We start from the raw sequence: 19378 nt of genomic DNA on the forward strand, positions 1-19378 counted from the left end.
GCGAATCCTCTTTTTTATTCGAGAGAGAGAGAGAGAGAGAGAGAAAGGACAAAAATGAAAATTGAGAGGAATCGCCTTAAGTAGGTTAGCTTAAATATAGAGGTGTATGTAGGGGTGGGAAATGAGGGGTTGCTTTAAGCGTGTTTCGTGTGTTACGAAGAGGAACTGTTGGATTTGGAGAGCGGGAGTGAGAGAGAGAGAGAGAGGAGGGGGGGAGGCAAGTGTGGAGCTTTTATTCCTAGGAGAGTATCGTCGCGGTATTGGGAATGAGGCTAGCAGTGGGGGGGATAGAAAGGTTCGGACTACGTTAGTCAGGGGAGCGAAAGAGAGATGAAGATCTGGAAGGGGTCGCCACAAAGGGGTGAATGGGTGAAAACCGGCTGAGTCTGGGCTTTAGGGTGGGGTACTTTTGCAGCCAATTCCAGAAGGGTGGGGGAAGCGCAGGGAGACGAGACAGCTAGGGGACTAGGACAAGGACTGCCTTCAGAATTCTCGCTGCCGTGTCGTCGCTTCTCCCTCTCTCTCTCTCTCTCTTACTCACTATGACTTACGAGATAGACACGCAGCGCCCTCCGTCCGAATTAACCATCACTAAAAATTCCCTATAGTAATGTCTCTCTCTCTCTCTCTCCTCCTCTACAGCTTATTGCCATCGTAACCTTAACAAAATTGAACAAGTTGCAATAAGAAAACAAAACGTTTTCCAACGCTTACACACGTCTTAGTGCTTTTACTACACAGTGATTTTTGTAAACTGCAGAAAATGTTACTTTTATCGGTGTAAGGTTATGCGAGGGGACTGTTATTTGTTAATTGGAATGGTGAGCTCTCTTTCTCTTGAGGCAGCGAGGAAAATTAATTGATTCGCTCGAGAGGCGATAGACGAATAAACGATCAAGTATTCAATTGTACGACGAGAGTTTTCTAGTCACGCGTTTAATTATCACTAGTCTATTTGGAGGTTAGCTTGGCTGTTATAAACGAAAATCGCGCGACAAGCTTGATTTTTGTTCGAGTTGCAACGCGAACGACAAAGAGAAATGTTAAATTCTACTGCAAACGTTGGTGTTTACCGGACGACCAAGCGGTCTGAAAAAGTGGCACACATTCGTGCTTGAAAGGATGCTTCGACTCCCAACGTCCCAAGCCCCTCCTTTTCCCCCGAATCTTTTCATTTCTACATTTAGCATTAGCGACTCGCTCGTCCAAAGGCAAGCTTCTACTGGAATGAAACTTTTATTCTCGTATTTTCTTTCCATCGTCTCGCGGGCTCTCTACATTATCTACGGAGCCACGTGGTGCTCGAGTTATCTACGGCTTCGCATTATATCTTATGCGCTACAAGTAAACACTCCACGACAAAGACGATTCTTTTTTCGCTCTAATACCTGCAATTGAACATTAATTTTCTATCCATCGCGCTATTGCCGAGTGGTTCGTGGAATTCTACGGATGTTGCTTCAAGTTTTGGAAGGGTGTTTTCTCGAGAGCAGGTGGAGGTTATGAGGTCTCCGTCGTTTGTCAACAGTTGTTTCTCATTCTTTTCATCATGAAAATCGATCGTTCCCATTGTGCGAATACACGCTGTTAAATTGCTGCGAGTCCTCTCTCGCGCAAAAGAAAACAAACATCTCTCATTAACAAGCTCAAACTCGATAATCTACCACATATATATATTATACTGTATACACGCGAGATACAATATTCCTACCTATTATACCTACAAAAGCTGCACTTGAAAAATAACCAAGGAGCAATAGCATAACATTTTCTTGAGTTTTAACTCGCAACAGTTAGGAGATGTAAAAAGTAACGTTATATATTTACTACGTGTAATATTTTAAAAATAGAATGCAAAGAAAAGAAAGAGATTGACTAAAGATGAAAATCTTGTTGATTGCAGATCATGGCGAAGGCTGAGGCTACAAAATACAACGCAGCTTTACCACTTATTTCACACGAGGAATAGAATTGTGGCAAAATCGGTAAAAATCAGTGTAGATCCAGCGAGACACGAGAAGGACGAAGAGTGTGCGGAGCAATAGTACACTGTGAAAGAAGGAAGAGGAGAGGAATCGAGGAAGGAATTTTCAAGACAACGGTTCGAGCTCGGAGAGGGGCAGAGAGTGGAGTGTGTATGCGTGCGTGCGTGCGTAGGCAGACTGTGGTAGCCTCGGTGTCCTTGGACGTACCGCTGATCCGAGGCTGCTCCTCGTCCTTTATTTTTCCGCGCATTCAGCGTGACCAGCCTCGTCGCAGAAATTAATTCTTGAAACTCGAACACTGGTCGTCCGGTGCAATCACCCCAGCCGACGAGCCCGTTCTTCGCATTCGTAGGACGAAGAGGAAAGATGCTAATTGCTTACACTCCAGTCCGCTTGGAGGATCATGAGAATCCAATCGGATGAGGCTGCGGGGGACGAAAGAGGTAGTTCCAGGGATCCCAGCATCATGCAGGATTTTATTATTATCGAAAAGGCACTCGCGAGGTCCTATATGCATTTTATCACGAGAAGAAGAAAAATACACGAGCAGTCGTAAGAGATTCGTACAGAATTGTGGAACGCGCAGCAACGGAGACGAATGTTTACATAACGAGGGATAATTGTTCCTGGGGAGCTGCTCGTCTTCCACCACCATTTTCGGCAGTTCCACTAGTCGTCGCGCGAGTGCTAGTGCTTCCTCTCCACCGCAGATGGCACTCGGCAGCAGCAGCAACGACAACTCTATCAGTGGGGATGAATTCAGGTGTAACTCTTAGCGTCACGGGGACTCGCTAAATTCCTCTGGCGCGGTGGTCATTGCTTCTTGCTGGGGGGGGGATACACCGAGTACACAAACTCTTTTAGTCGATCAATTTTGGGGCTACGCGAGAGCCTGCTGATGAGACCGAATATTAATTATAGAGCCGCGATCGAATAATACTGGAATATTTATTTATAAAATCTTTAGAGAAGGGACTTGCCCCTATTTTCCATTGACGAATCCGCTCGAGGTCACGCCTCTTTCTCATTACCTCTCTTGGAAATTTTTCATGAATTTCTCAATAAATTTCTTCCTAGTTTTTTTATATCTATATAGATAGTACCTTGACGTAGGAAGGGAAGGGATCGGAGAAACTGCGAGTTTCAATGAAAATTGTCCATTGAGAGGGAAATATTGAGTTTGGCTTTGATGAAATTTATCCAAGGATAGACGGCTTAAATGGAATTGGAATAAATTTTTTGTTGTATCTCGAGTCTTAATCACCTACGCTCTTGCTTGGTCACGTAATCACTTATATGCGGTAGCTCTTAGAATACTCGCTTCGCTGTAAGTATAAGAATATAACGCAGAGGAAAAACTTGTGCATTTTTTTTGTCGTTTCTCCATGTACCAAAGAGCCAGCTGTCACGCGATTTATCAACTAATTTTTAGCTTCGAACGACGTCTCGTTAGCGTTCTCTGAAAATTATTCGGCTTTTCGAGGAAACGTTCGGATTCGAAGCTGAATATCGGCGGTCGTCGTTTTAGCAGTTTCGCAAAGTTCCTACGCACTTTAAGCGACGCGGGCGCTTGTAATTTTTAGTACGCCCAATGGACTCTCGCTGGGAAATTTTCCAGAGCGTTTCGAGGTCAGCATAATTTTCAGCAATGAGTTTGAACAAGTTGCAGAAACTTTATTCATTAGTCATAGTAATCGACGGCTCGGAGTTAAAGTTGAAAGTAGTTTGAGTCGATGGGCGTCGGGGAGGATTTCCGAGAAAAATTGTCTACAATGAAATTATTTGAATTGAGAAGGGACAGAGCCCCCCCCCCCCCCCCTTAACTGAAACACACAGTTTTTTCCACTAATTTCTAGGAACTTATCGAGAGCTTAGAAAAATTTCAAGGCCTCCTTCCACGATGTCAATAGGAAAAACTTGCATGGAGTTTTTGGTCCAAGAGTGAGAAAAATGTCGTGGTTTGTTGGTAGGCTAGAAAATAACGTCCAGACTTGGCTAGGTTTGCGCGAGTGTACGGAAGGTTGGGTATTGCACATTGTACGGCAGTAACCATCAATCGGTTCTTAGAGAGAGAGAGAGAGAGAGAGAGAGAGATCGTTGGGGGTCAAATGGACTCGCGAAACGCACATGTGCGCGCGCGAGCTCATTGGCTGCCAAGCGACCGCTCGAGCGACCTCTTCATCATCATCTTCGGCTTCGTCGTCGTCCTGTCGCCCTCCTTTCATACCCACGCACATTCGCTCCTTCGATTTTCCACTCCCCCTCCCGCAGTACAGCTATATATTTAACGACCTTGAAAGAGCACGTTGAGAAAAGAATGGTCGACGGAAGCACACACACACACACACACTATACTCGAGCAATAACGGCGCCAGTCCAAAATCCCCCCCCCCCCCTCCCGTTCGAAACTAACCTTGCGAAATTTCATTCTCTTCAACAACATCTTCGACTTTGTCCCGTGGAAAGAAATCCTCCTCGCCTCCTATTTCTGGATTTTACCACAATAGTTTAACACGGCCGTAGCTTCCGTGTGTGCGCCAGTTGCCGAACCAGCTATAAAGCACTGCAGAGCACCGCAGCTACACCATATTCCGCTCTTCGTCATCCTCCCACTCGATTCGACGGGTAACATCGGACAAGGCTCTATTTTTCCACTGAAAAATCTCAACCCGAACCTTGGAGCCGATCCACCGTCCGACTCGAACGCTACGCAGCCCTCCGCGCTGAGGCAGGAATTTTCCAAGAGAACGCAGAGCGCGTGAGATTGTTGCACGATTCGAAGCTCCCTTCACGTGCACGAGAAAGGTTGAAAAAGCTACGTTAACTATTTGGAACATCGTATTCTCGGTGCTTTTTTTATCCTCCCGAAATCCAATTTCCAGCCAGTCGACAAAACATTTCTTCTTTCTCGCTCGTTTCAATTACTCGTGCGTCCAATCATCCATCTACCACTATCTACATATATATGTATATATATATAGGCAAAGTTCAAGCGCCTCCGCTGCTTCTCGTGTCTCTCGCATAATTTATATAAATAAAAAAAGAAAGTGGAATATAGCGAGTAGGCGAGCGTGATACATCAACTTTAAAACGTACAAATTACAATGGCGTCGAATCTAATAGTTGGAAAACACGTGGAGCAAAATATCGCGCGTTCGCTCGTGTTTCGAGCGTTGACAAAACACTCGCTAAAAGCAGCTATTTTGCCAATTTCTCTTGGAGCGTGGCGCGGTAGTGTGTCGTAGCGTTCGACGCGGTTGATAAAAGCTTTTATATAAGCTCTGTAAATATATATATATGTAGCACACCTATAGACATTTTATCGTACAGCTCGAGACGGTTTATAGCGGAACGCCAACAGCTACTGACCTTCCGTCCGTCCGTCTTTCGCGCGTTCCTCTGTATACCACTCCCCCCCCCCCCCCCCCTAACTCGTACCAAACACAGAAACACAAAACGCTAGCTCGCGCCCCGCACCAAAGAAACACCGAAAAACCCATAAAAGCGCAACGAAACTTTGCAGAAGTTGAAAAAATGCTTCGAGCTCGAAAAGGATCTTTTCATAGGTTATATTTTTATCTCGTGGCCGTTTGACAAATTCCTCGCGTTTTGTCACTTTTGCGAGCCAAGAGAGAGAGAGAGATGGAGTACTAGAGAAAGAAAGGGCGGGGCACGATAATAACGCATTCTTTGCTTTTATCTCGGCAGAGGTCAACGAAAGGACGGAACAGAGAGCAGTGTGGAAATTTCGTGGCGATCAGTGCACAGTGGGCAGGAGGAATACAAGTGAAACCTTCGGGGAGTTACGCGAGTTGACACGTGTCGCTGTAGCAGCCTCAGGAAGATACGGAAGGAGAGCGAGTGGCGAATTGGCCAGTGTGTAAAGTGTGTGTGTGTGTGTGTGGCGAGGGCCAACATATCGTTCAAAGGAGTGCAGAAATCGCAGTGCGAAGTTTACGATCGAACAATATGCAGTGGCGCTGGCTTTCCCACTCGATGTCGCTATTTTGAATAGAGCGCCCTCTCTCGTACATATGTGCGCGCGTGCGTGTGTGTGCGCGACTGCACGCGTGCATGTGTACAATTTCCATTCGAGATTGAAGCGGTGAATCAAATTCGAGCGGATCGATAGGAAGCAGCGCGCCGGAATCTTAGGATCTGGCCTGGCCGCCACAGCTGACGTCATTACCGGTGAGTCGAGCCGTCTATATAGGTGTGTATATATAGATGGGCGGCGGGGAGGGGGGAGACACTGCATCGATAAGAGCCCTCGAGCGTCGCTTCGCAAAACTTAGCCAAGCGTTTGATAAAATTGATATGGAAACATTTTTACTCGTGTAACGCACACGTTCCGGTGCTGCGACATGTTTTGCGATCGCACACACGAACGAGTGTGCGTGTGGTGTACGCACACAGATGTGGGACTCGCGCACGCACACTGCTCTCTTATCTCACCCACCACCACGTGCTTTCTTCGATACGCTCGTTCTTATAACTATATATGTTGTCTTGTGAGTTTTTTTTTCTCTACTCCCTCCCCCCCCCCCCGCTACTTCCTTTTCCAAACTATCATCGCGGTCGTTCCACAAAAGCATCGCGAAACAAAAAATTAACAGTTGTATTTTCGAGAATTAAATGCAAGATAAAGAGAATGACTAATTGGAATTTACGAGTTAGCCGAGACCCACGCGCGTGGAAATTCACAATTAGTGATTTGTTATATAAACAAAAATTCCATAATAAAAAGCGGAAACGTAAAGTACGTAGGTCTGTGTGCGTGTTTAGGTGTGTGCGTTGTAGAAGAGTTAGCGTCCTGTGACGATGCACTCGAATATTTATAGAGGCAAACATATATAGTGGTGAATAATTCCAAAAGTAGATTGTGAAACGGGGCATATGGTCGCCAGACTCGCGACTCCTCCTTCCTTGTCTCGTTGCATCGGCTACGTTAAAAACTACGCCAATGCTTCTCTCTCTCTATTCGCTCGAATAATATTTCCCCTTTAGAGCCAACTCCGTAACACTGTCCCACGAATCGACTATTATTTCCCATCCGATCCACCAAATTCTCCTCCATTTTTAAAACGATTTTCATTCCAAGTTGGACTTTAAAAAGTCTCATTTTTTACATACTAATTTTCTCGAATTCTACGTTGGATTAAAATATCGAATCACGAGTGATAAGAGAACATTGAAAAATCCCTGATAATAGACGTTCTTATTTGTCAAAATTGAGACGCGTTCAAACTATGCGAAAATATTGAATTATTCGCAAGAAAAATCTGGTGGAATTCTGCGAGATTTTTCGTCGAAGAAAACTCGCTATAATTTCGTGTTACAAAGAGGCAGTTTTTCCAGAATTGAACTAGCGAAAATCTCGCCTCGTTCTATTCATTCGAAATTATTTCGGATCGTGTATACACTTTATATATATACATATATATGTATATATAGGTTTTGCTAAAAGAATAACGCGTGCATTATCTTTTCCGCAGTGTTTTAATGCCACTGTCCGTCCAGCAATGCTCGCTGGCTCGCGATTATTATGCAATTTCCCTGAGAAACCAGAGTAAAAAAAAAGCAGGCTCTTCGTACGAGCAAAGCGGAAAAACGTATAGTTTGCAGTACGCGGATCGATGAAAACCTTACCGAGAACAGCCATTTCGCCATTTTCTGCCGAAGCTTCTTGGAATTGTCATTTTTATATAAAGCTATACGCGTGCCTTCTCTAATTCTTATCCAACAGCATCGCCTTGGAACATTCGCTATATATATATATATATATATATATATATATATATATATAGAGATTTGGCAAAATTCTCATGTTGCACCGCTAATGGCGCGAATCACGACGCAGGACTGGAGAAAAAACATTTTTTGCACAAGAATATTAGCGCGGAACCCTCTTTCAACTATTCCAATTTATCGCACACGGCTTGGCCAGCAGTTCGGCTTTAATACACCGTGCGGCGTCACAGTTACAAAGGGATGTAATTTTTATGTAGAATGCAGCCGATGAATGAACGAAGCGACTCTGCACGGACGTTTGCTAAGAAAACTGTGTTTTGCTATAAACAAAGAAACAAACTAATTAGGAATCCATTTGAATTATTCCATTTTCCTTAAGCCTGCCTTTTTTCCCACTCGAGTGTCGTATATCCACATATCCGTTTCTCTCTCTCTCTCTCTCTCTCTCTCTCTCTCTCTCTCTCTCTCTCTCTCTCTCTCTCTCTCTCTCGCACGTTGGCTATCAATACCGTTTTCAATTTGTCTACTTTTAGCACGTTCGCTCTTAGTCTCAATAATTCATTAATCACGAGTAGCCAGAGCACACAAATATCCTTTTGAAATTTTACACTTGCTAAAACGGAAGGTGACTGATGGATGCAAATACGTAACTTATATTTGCATATAGAATAAAAAAATGTTTGTAAAATATAGCCGCGCGCAGTCGTTTCATTATGCATTGTTCCAAGGCATAAGCAAGACTCATCCTGTGAACAGTCCGCTCATTAAGACTACGTGATTTTTATCAGCCTTGTCAAATAATCTCTAATTAAAAGTACGGTTAAATGTTTCTTTGTCCGCGTCTTCAACAATATCTCCATTCTAATTCTGTCCAATTTTTTCCTCCCCCCCCCCCCCTTACACACATCTTTATTTAGATTTTTATTCGACCGTTTTCCCTCGGTATTTATACTCGTTGCTCCTTCCCGTCTCTTCGTCGTTTTTCTCTGAAATTCGTACCATTTTGTGTCATAATTTTCTCAGACTCCCTCCCCCCCCCCCCTTTACTTGAAACTGCTGTTAATCCTTGTTCCTGCGTGTGCTCTTTGGTCATCCATCGATCCTCCTCCATGTTGACAAAACAAACCAATTTCATCTTGTTACGAATCTGCCAACTATCCTACTCGTTTCATCGGTAACGAGGATATATTTTTGAAACTGGAGTAATCGAGTATGATAAAAGTTGCGGGGGAAATGGAGGAGGGGGGGGGGGGGGCGAATAAGAGAAGCATATCAGAGAGCATAATTGTAGACATCCGTCGATTGTTGGGGATTTTTGAAATGGATAGCGTAGCTGCCGAGCTTTGAAGCGGAAACGGGAGAATTGAGAAATTGTTGATTGTTTGTTTCAGTAAACAATGCGCCAGGGGTGATGGAGACAGTGGGGAAACAAGTCCAAGTAGTGAGTGGACTGGGGGTGGGGGGTCCAGTGGGCCCTGTAGGCCCAGTAGGAGAATTGCATCACCATCACCACCCTCACCCCCACCCCCACCCCCATCCCCATACGCATCACGCGGCCCACCCTCACCCCCATGCCCACCCACACTCCCACGGGCATCCTCATGCTGGGACTCATGGGCACACGATCGTCGGTACGACGGCCACGACGACGACCCCCGGAAGAGGCCAGCCTCAACCTCCGACCTCGCACAATCAACACTTGCCTGCCAGGTCTACCCCCGTACAGCTGCACAGGTGAGACTCGCACAGCTATTCTCTTTTATTTACACCTTAAGCGCTCGATCCGCTCTGCCGCCCGCCCGATGCAGATTCATAATAATATATATATATATATATATATATATAGAGAGAGAGAGAGAGAGAGAGAGAGAGAGAGAGAGAGAGAGAGAGAGAAACCTAACAAGTATATTACGCTCGAATCGTCGAGCGCCGTTATGCCAACCGTAGCACGCTGAAACGCGTCGCAACTTTGTGAGATTTTATTGCCTCTGCTACATATAGCTATCCGTTCGAATACTGCTTTAGTTGATTATCGTCGCACGGACGAACAAGTTCCAATAATGACGGTCACGGCGACCACGAGGGCCAGGGTCACCAAGGGACCACGAGCGAAACTGTGCCTCGACCGAATATACTATATATATATTACAATTTTCATAATCGTTGCCATTACTGCAACATTTATCTCACTATGTAGCTACGAATTCGATACGAGTCACACGTATCGCTTGAAACTGTAAGGAAAATACGTTTTAAATTTACCTTTCTCGGCATTGAGACGCGTAATTTGCTAATAATCTATTCACGTATTTTTTAACGCATTCCAATGTCGCTTCTCGATAAATCAAAAGTATGCAGAATGGTATTTCCATACCTTTTGGAAATTTCACCTTGTAATTTTATGTTTTCGTGATTTATCACGCGTGATTCGATTACGTTTAAAGTGATTTCGCGCTGTGTGTGTGCGATTGACCAATTTATGTTTCGTTGTAGCGTGGGCGTTCCATCGAGAGTTTTCCAAAATTTGTATTTAAATATTTGAGCGGGCCCTCGACACGATCCGGCAGAGAGTTATCGAGACGATTGAGAAATTGTTTTTCAGATACAAGCCAAGAGTGTATAATTGGTGGGGCGGTCGATGGAATTATGAATCACGAAAGGCATATCATATACAATCGAGATTCTGAGAGCTGACGCGCGCGTTGGCCAAGCCAAGAAGGAGGAAAGAGAAAGAGACTGTAGATATACGTGAAAAGCAAAGTATACTCGCAGCGCTCGCAGCTCACGGAATGCCCCTACCTAACCTGTCCTCAGAGCGCGTGAGCGCGCGCATGCGCACTGGCGCGTTTACGCCAGATTGCAGTCTCTCTTACCTGTCGATTCTAACCTCAAACGTCAACGTGCACCGAGTATCTTTAACCTCGAAAAGTCATCGATCGCGATTCACTCTTCCCTATTGAACGAGTCTCACGATAATTCCGATACGACTCGCGTCGCTCTGGCTTCACCAATCGATCGTTCGAGAAAATGTTGGAGGCGCCAAAACCTCGTAAATGTGGCCAACCGTGCGTTGGCTAAATGAAAATCAAACGTGCGTGTCAGTGTGTTGTTTGTGCGTGCATGTGTCTGAGTTCGCTCTAGCTGTGTTTACCACGTTTTAACCCGCCCGTGTGTGCCCGTTTAATTTATCAACAAAAATTCCGTCGTAGCTTCTCCCCCTCCCCATCCTCCCCTTCGATAATTCAAAACTTTTACCAAACGAGAGACTAAGCTGAAACTCGTCACCCTGCAGGAGTTTTCCAGTCTTGGCTTGCTCGTAACCTGCGAGTCGTGCTTGCTATTTACAAACCGCCATAAAAAGTATCACGGGAAATCGAAGACTTCCGGAGTGTAGTGAAACGTGCCCAGGAAAATGCTCGAGCCGTGAAAACAACTCTAATAGGTAGCGGTGGGATCTTTCTCAAATGGCATGGTACGTACTTTTATAGAACGAACCGTGGCTCTCGTGCAAACACCACTCGATTCTTTCCTGTTGAGAAACGTGCAAAATTTTCAGTGTGGTTAGCATGCGATTAATGCGCGACTCTTTGCTACAATACTACCTAGCTTACCGACCACCTAACCTCAAAACGTCAACAATAATCTTTGCCTCTTCCACACAGCTAACCTCAAAAACCTATCGATAGCCGTTCCGTTCCACCGTCCTGCGTGTACACGCAATCCCACGACTGCAAAATCTACCAGCAAGCTTTTTCTCAACGTCTCGTAGAGTGGAAAAACACTTGTGCGCGAAGAACGCCCATGCAACCCTCGTTTCTAATTCTAACGGCATCCATGCTCGTGCCAGCCCAGAGCCCAATTGTACGGTACTCGGTGATTCTCGAGATTTACCGATTCGCCCGGGATGTGATTTCGGCTGGTCGTGAATTTTCTCGGCATCGCAAACCGGGCAAAATTGCGCAGACGAGTACCGAAAGAAGAAAAGTGCAGAGAGGCCTGTGGGGAGAGCAGGAGAAGTGGCGTTGGTGGTGGAGGAGGAGGGGGAGGGGGGGGGGGAACGGGTTCCCAAGCAAGCATGTGCGGCGGAGTTTCGAGTAAAAGGCGCGCGGGAAGCTGCTACCACTACACACGGAGAGATAGTAGGTTTGGTTGGGATTGCGCACACCGTGAATCCAGAGGAAGCAAACAACGATACACGCGTAGAATTTATGGCAAGCGAGCATTTGTACGTGCGAGAATACGTAGCCGTGAATCAGCCTGTACACCTTGGAGAGAAAGGTCTACTGCAAGAAGGTTAGGTTATGGCTGGATTTGACTAACAATGCTATCCGATGGCTCGTCTCGCGGTGATTTAACCGAACGGCTATTCTAGACGCACGCATCAGTCTTCGTCGCAGATACATTCGCGGGGTCTTCGCACATTCGACGCACCTCGCTGATGTATCCCTCGACGAGGAGACTCTTACGCAATAGGCGTTCGCTTTGTTTTAAACATTATTGTCCAAGTTGTGGCGCTGGGTTTGTGCAAAGTGACAAAAATCGTTGGGATAAGAGGAAAAGCTGTTGGTCAAGGAAAGAGAAAGCTGGTTCTCGATGGTAATTGCGAATAAGTAGGAAGGAAGGAGTGGGGTGGGGGGAAGGGGAGGGGGGAGCGACCTGGCGTTATTGTGCCGGCAGGAAATGTCTTCCACCTTCTGCCTCGGAAGTTCAATGTAGTTTAAGCGCTGTGTTGCAATTTTCTATTTTCGTCGGGGGAAGTGCAGGAGGAGTTTCTCTAATTTCCAATGGACGAGCGCGCGCGCGCGCGCGCACGGTCGTGCTCACTCCTGCTCGTCCATGTATGTGCGAATCGATGCGCGTATCGATGGGAGCCTCTCGCAAAGGGCCTTTGTTGTCTAGCCAGTCTACCGGTACACGCCTATAGACTGTGTATATACAGAGGCTCGGCGACTTTTGTATATCCATCGGGCACAGTGAGCCGCCGAGGAATAAGAATACACGTATAAGTACTAACGTAAAAGTAAACAAGTAACGAAGAGTCGCGCGGCAATTGGAAGGGGAAAAGAGAGCTGGCAGGGCTCTGGTGTGTGTGGCGCGGGAGGGGGGGGGGGAATGGAGGGGCGTTGTTAGTTGATAGTCGATGGTGTAGGCAGCTACGAGAAGAGTAGTTGGGATTGGCGGAAGGGGCTCAAGGCCGTCACTTTTTCTTCTTATTCTCTTCTTCTTCTTCTTCTTCTTCTCTCCAACGCACTCGAACGGAACAATATTTTTTATCAGCCTCCGTTCGCCATAGGCTACTGTGCTCTCTTGCACAAATATCGCCCATCTAATTTTTTTATCGTCACGCCGGCCCTGAACTCTAAAACAGTGCTCCCTCTCTCTTCTTTGTTTTGGTCGCGCTTCGACCTATCGTCTCCTCCTCTTCTTCTGCTTTAACGGCCAATGCGCAAGGGGCATGTCTAAAATGATATGCACACGTATACGCGCGAGACTTCGCTAAATTCCGATCCATCGAAATTCGACCTCTTCCTGCTGTCGTATGCACCTATCATATATTTCGCAGTTTCACAATAGAAGCGCGGAATTGGCTGCACGCGACGCTCCCGATAACGCTGAATTTTTGTGGGAGATAAAGCACCGTCGCTAAAATAGATCGCGCGTGAGAGAAAAATGAGGCAGTTTGTTTGGCTGTTTGTTAATCTTGTTTGCTGCATGACGTCACGTCAGTCTGAGATGTTTAACGTTGCGTGTACAATAAACTCCGAGACGATCCCGAGCTAAGCCGATTCCGTTCGGCTCGGCACCATTCTCCGTCGGTCGTGTTCAATGCGGACGAATTTCCGACGAAAATTGCATCGCTGCTCTAAAAGTGAAAAAAAGAATGGAAATCGATTAGACGAGACGTCAACCTATAGCCATCAAAAGAGAAATTTCAGATTTTCCTTGACATCATAATTCCAGCGGAGCAGCACAGCTCCCTTCCTTCATAAAATTCTCTATTCTTATCTCGTTTCTCATCTCTGCATTTTATACATCATTCGTCTTTCGATTTTTATGCCCTCTCCCGTCCGCGTGCTTTACGATTTGAAATAGCTGGAAAAAAAGGTAAACAAACAAAGAAAAACACAATTTTATGCCAGTGTCTCCTCTACTTTGCTTCGCAATTTGATCCTATAGTGCCTGTGTGTACATAATACACTAGGATTATTTGTAGTCTGAGAAATCGGCGTGGAGCGTGCATTGTGCGTGTTTATGGATAAGCGTAGTATTGGTAACTCTGAGTATTCCACGACTCTTCTACTATAATAAGATGGACATATTTACGTAAATATGCAAAGCATATAGAAGTCTCGCATGATCTTTTTGTTCACCTGCTCTCTCACGGTCGCATTCCGGCATTCTCCTACAGTCTTCTTTTTGTCTCTCGGAAGCTTCGAATGTGTAGCGCTCGTGTGCAGAAAACGTTCGGTCGAGTTTGGTCTTCTCTCTATCGATCACCGACCCCCACCCCCTCCCTCCCCCATTCTACTTCACACTGTACGTATAAACGGATGATCGTCGAAGAAGGAGATTCGCGAATAAAGTAATTAATGCCGAGTCCTGTAATTTAGTTGCAGTAGTCATGCATCGTGAAGATAAAAAAAAAATTAGAAAGAGAAAGAAAACGCGTGTGGACTATGTTAATAAAGGCGTTGCGAGCAGCACTCCCTCCTATTTTTACAGAGATACGTGTTTTTGCGTGCACGCATGTAAATTTGGTCAGCTGCGTGTGTAGATAGGCGCTCGCGAGAGGCTCGTTGGTGTGGGAGCGACGCGCATTTGACGCGCCTTTCGAGCGTCCCTCGTTCCCGCTGTGTCGAGGAGAAGAGGAATAAGAAGGGGAGGGGGAGGAAGAAGAAGGAACGCTTAGGTCCGTGTGGATAGTTGTTGGTGTACGGTGACACTTTACCGGCAAGGTTGTCCGTGTGTGAGTGACGTGTGCAGAGCTCGGTGTCTCTTTGTGGTAGCGAGGAAGGGGGGTTTGTAAAGGTGGGAGGGAGGGGGTCAGTGACCGTTACGTCATCGAGAGCCCATAGTCGAAGGGGCATCGGCTGAGTGCCGAATGGCCAACGCTCATTCCGACCGTGGACCGAGAGAGCGAAGAAATAAAAAAGTTTTATACCAACGACAGGAATAACGCGAGAAACCTCGAAATAATAAGAATGCGAGCTATAGCTAGAGGGAAGTCTGGCATGGAGAGCTAGGCGATGCTTCGAGTCATTTCCGTTGCGTTCGGTGTCGAAGCATCGCTAACCGCCGCTCGCTCTTGCTTTCCTCCTTGTTTTCATCGAGTGTTGTTGTTGGTCGTTTCGTGGAAAACCTGGGAGCGGCCATCTTCTCCTAACCGAGGCGCCTCTGCCTCTTTATCTGCTCCGTGACACACGTTCAACCTACAAAAGTCGAGAATTTAATAAACGAGTCGATTACGGTATATAGCCTCGATTAGATTGCACAAAAGACGTTCGGGATTCACGACATAATAAAGTCCATTGTTAGACGCAGACTGTTTTTACTGGTAGTTTGTAGTTGCTGGCAGTGGGGAATTTTATTCGTCCATGGCCGTAATAAGACGCGATACACGAATATCGGACGATCGGTACTTTTGACGGACAGTAATGCAATCGAAATTTTGTCGGATCAACGTACTCGAGTGACCGTCCGTCCGTCTCCTCCCGTATACATTTCTCACTCCTTTCCGTCGGTTCGTGCCCTTGTCACACAAGCCAACCAGTGTCCAGTACGACTCCTCTCATCCAACAATTTTTCCACTCCTCGAACGCGCTCTCCCTCGTGACAACGAATCACTCCAGAACCGCTATTCTGCGGAAATACGCATCTGTCTACTTACATCAGAGTCAATTAGTTACAATTAAATGCATTTATTATTCAACTCCCTCCACCTCGTAATTTTAGAGTCATCATTCACTATTGAAAGATTCCCGAGTACCTTAAGGAATTGCATTTGCGAGCGTCACCGAGCTCTCCCATCGATCGAATGCCATAAATTGTGTAAACGCTCTTAATGTAAAATTCTATTCATGATAAAGGCCATCTCTCCTCCTCTCTGGAAAAGCTCAAACTCATAAATGTTCCTTCCTTCTCTCTCTCTCTCTCTCTCTCTCTCTTTCTCTCACTCTCTCTCTCTCTCTCTCTCTCTCTCTCTCTCTCTCTCTCTCTCTCTCTCTCTCTGTTTTCAGCTTGTACCCTTTTTGCATCACACTATTTTCAAATCAAGTTTCGTTTCTGCAACGTATTTTCGTGACAAAAAATCTGTCTTCATTAATAGGCGGCCGAGCGGTGTGAGTCATCGCGAACGTGCACCCGCATGAAAAGTTTGATAACTTATCATTGAGCAAATATTCTGTTTGTTTCGGATTACCTTGGATCCCGCTCGTGAAAGAAAAAACTGTTAAAAATGGGGGGAGAAGGAATAGGATCTCTGAGTCGTGCGAATGCGTTTTTGATCGACGATCAGTCAGTCGGTCGGAGTTGCAGGATGACAAATAATGCCCGGAACGGATACTCTTTGCCTCGGCTCGGCCTCTTGGCTCTGGCCGAGGTTGTGGGTCGTCGATGCGGCAACGTGGCATCGCATCCGCAAGGAGAAATGGCAACGTCGCCAATCAGGCGGGGATAGTCAGAGACTCACACATTTACCCTTCTGGTAAGTGTATTTCAGCGCATGCGCAGCGCTAGAGAGCAACGTCGTCGTCGCGTCGCGTCGCGTCCAGTCGGTACATGCGGAAGCGCAGCGAAGTTGAATAGTCGTGCGCATGCGTGCAGAGACGCTGCCACGTGTGGCAAACTGCCGCCGAAACGATGGCGCTCGTTAACGTTGCCGCGTGGTTGGCCAATGGCAGCCGACCCTGGCCAATTGTATTTTCATCTAGCGGCCCCATTGGCTCCCCCTTCTCTCTCTCTCTCTCTCTCTCCCTCTCCCCCCCCCTCTCTCTCTACCATCTCTCTCCGCACTTTCCTTTTTAGCTTTGCGGAGCAATCCATCCATCGCGCGTCGGCCGCAGATATAATTTCCCACTGAACGCCTCGGAGGAGCACGTTTCTCAGACATACCCGGTGACCTCCTGTAAACCGACAAAAAATACCGTGATTCTAACCGTTATTCCAGACACAGTTCTCTCTATCCCAATGAGCGCGAGTCTTGGCGTGCTATTGCGCGCGATTCGCCTTGCTTACATGTCAGATACGATGCCATTTTCATGCATTGATTAGAAACTCTGCAAATAACCTTTAACGGATGGCCCGGCCAATTTACGAGTAAATAAGAATCGGGCAGCTGAAATGGTTAAACGGCCCCGGCAGATGTATAAATGCTTTATAAGGAACGTATGTAGCGGAGCAACGGGCGCACGAGTTTTGGTTTCGGCGCGAGTCGTTGCAACTCGCTCGGGGATTCTCGACGAAGCTCGGCAAGTCTCGACCACTCTCGACTATTCTCGTGCAGTGGCGGTAGTGGCATCTGGTGGCATCCCCGACTCCCACTGTAGCAGACAGGGCGAGGCGGACCGAAGTTAAGCGAAGCTAGCCGATTCGATTGGATCTGGTGATCCGGTACAACGGACACGGGACAACTTCGCTTCGGGTACTGAAGTACCGAGCCACCCGAAACTGGATGTATACTCGGAAGACTTTAGCTCCGGGCTACGAACATTCGATGAAAATCCATCGTCGACCAAGCTCCTCGGAGTCGGAGATCGTTGTTGTTTTTGGACAGACCCCCGCCGTTCATCGACCATTCGAATCAATCGCGATGCCTTCCAGTAATTGACCAACGTATATCAGATAGGTTATGCTTGCGCATCGGACTTGTCGTTCCAACTACTACCAATGATTCTTTGCGTGCCTTCCTCTCGTGCTGCAATTTCTTATAGGGATTCCGTTAGAAAAGCCTACGCAGTTAAAACGAAAAGAGATGTTGATCTGTGTGTACAAAGGCAGCGTGCCCCCGCACGATTATTCCATATATATTTTAATATATTGCCAGCGTCAACGCTACTTTATGGCAAGGATTCCGTATCAAGCTGCAAAAATGCCGCAAGTTTCTTATCGAATTCGTATTCGTCGTGAGGATTATTTACTTTTCTACTGCGAAAGTGTGCCGGGTCGGGACTGCCGTGGGCCAATTAAACACGCGATTGATAAGGTTAAGAGGAAAGGAATAGATTGGGCCGTAGAAAGAGGCGTAAGAATAATCAGGTGATTTGCCGTATGAAATTTTTGCTGGTTCTTGTGTGAACTGGGGGAGGGGTGGGGGATGCTATAGAGAGTGTCGGCAGTGATAAATAAATGTTATCATTGCGGATCGTTACGGTGTGAATTATATCCCGTTGTCGCGGAGCGTTGTGTGTAGCGTAGTAGCCAATAGAAAGATTCGACTCTATTTTACATAACGCATAATGTAGATATTTTTTGCGTTGCTCGTGGCAATTGTTACTCGAAGCGTGCAGGCCCAAAACAAAAGTATGGCCTGGCGACCATTGCAAATACACGCCAAGCATCAATAATTCATAAAAATCTTTTCTCCACATTGTTGATTTTTCCGTTCAACTGGGATTTCAATATTCACCTGCACGCGAGTGTTTAAATTTTACTAAATATAATAATAAACCTCTGGTTAAAACGTTCAAAAATACTGAAAGTCAGCCCGACCCAGTTATCTACATCCACAATCGGCTTTATCTATTTTAGCCAATGAGTTACATAAATTACTATGCTCCTAAATAAAGTACGGGTCAAACTCGATACATCGAAGGCAAAATTTCTTACAAGCTGCTGTGCCGCTATAGCGTTGTGTAGCGCGAGAGTTTTGTTTTTGGTCCGCAATGTTGATAAGAGAGAGTTACTTCTATTCTGATAATAGACTTCACCTCCTCCCCCTCCCGATTGGGTGGTGGGGAAGGGGGAGAAGCGACAAACGTGTGGTACCATCGGTGTATCGGTATCAAAGTCGAAAATGAATCAAAGAATTTATATAGAATCTAGTCACGTTGATAACGGAATAAGACACGATAATGACACGTTTTAATCGCGAGTTATTGATCGCGAAGCTTCAAGCTCTTGCGTTTTGCACAGTTGGCCGTTGCGATTAATTCTCCCTAAACATTCGTAGTATGGCCTACAACATTATGCGGAGTTGGAAGAAAGAAGGATGAAAAAAACTATGGACGACAGTGGTGTAACGTCAGCTAAAGTTACACGCCGTAAATAAATTTTTCAGACGGGTCATCGACACACATTAATCTAAACAATTACCCATGTCACGTTCGGTCTATTTCACTGTCGGTGTTTACCGCTGACAGTTGACGTCGATATTTACAGGAAAGAAGAAGAAACTGCGTTGTTATAACCGCTAGACGTATTAGTCATATCGCGAGCGGCAGTACAGCCCGTAACGAGAAAAGATGGATCTGCAAATATTGCTCGCGGGTGGCCCTCTGGCTTATAGGTGGCGTTTCGACCTCGATTAATGGCCAGTTGAGGTTATGGAGAAATAACCATGTATTTTTGTGTTTCAGGCCGAGTCAGAGCTACGTGAACATCAAGAGCAGTGGCAGTCCTGTTTCACCGAGAACGGTGGGTGTCTG

At 46.1% G+C, this 19378-nt stretch overlaps 1 protein-coding gene across 2 annotated transcripts in view; it reads left to right on the forward strand.

Moving 5' to 3' along the window:
- Positions 1–19378, forward strand: part of Smr (Smrter) — a 58365-nt gene that overhangs the window by 7445 nt on the left and 31542 nt on the right. For both annotated transcript variants that reach the window (XM_066734263.1, XM_066734262.1), the window contains exons 3-6: positions 1904–2748; positions 5694–6176; positions 9128–9470; positions 19310–19367. In XM_066734263.1, the coding sequence (XP_066590360.1) occupies positions 9148–9470; positions 19310–19367 (381 nt within the window). In that variant the 5' untranslated portion in view covers positions 1904–2748; positions 5694–6176; positions 9128–9147. The remainder of the gene's footprint in view (positions 1–1903; positions 2749–5693; positions 6177–9127; positions 9471–19309; positions 19368–19378) is intronic.

Source organism: Prorops nasuta, unplaced genomic scaffold, assembly GCF_024137725.1.
Source record: "Prorops nasuta isolate Cenicafe-Biocafe unplaced genomic scaffold, Cenicafe_Pnas_1.2 PNAS00011, whole genome shotgun sequence".
Lineage (NCBI taxonomy): Eukaryota > Metazoa > Arthropoda > Insecta > Hymenoptera > Bethylidae > Prorops > Prorops nasuta.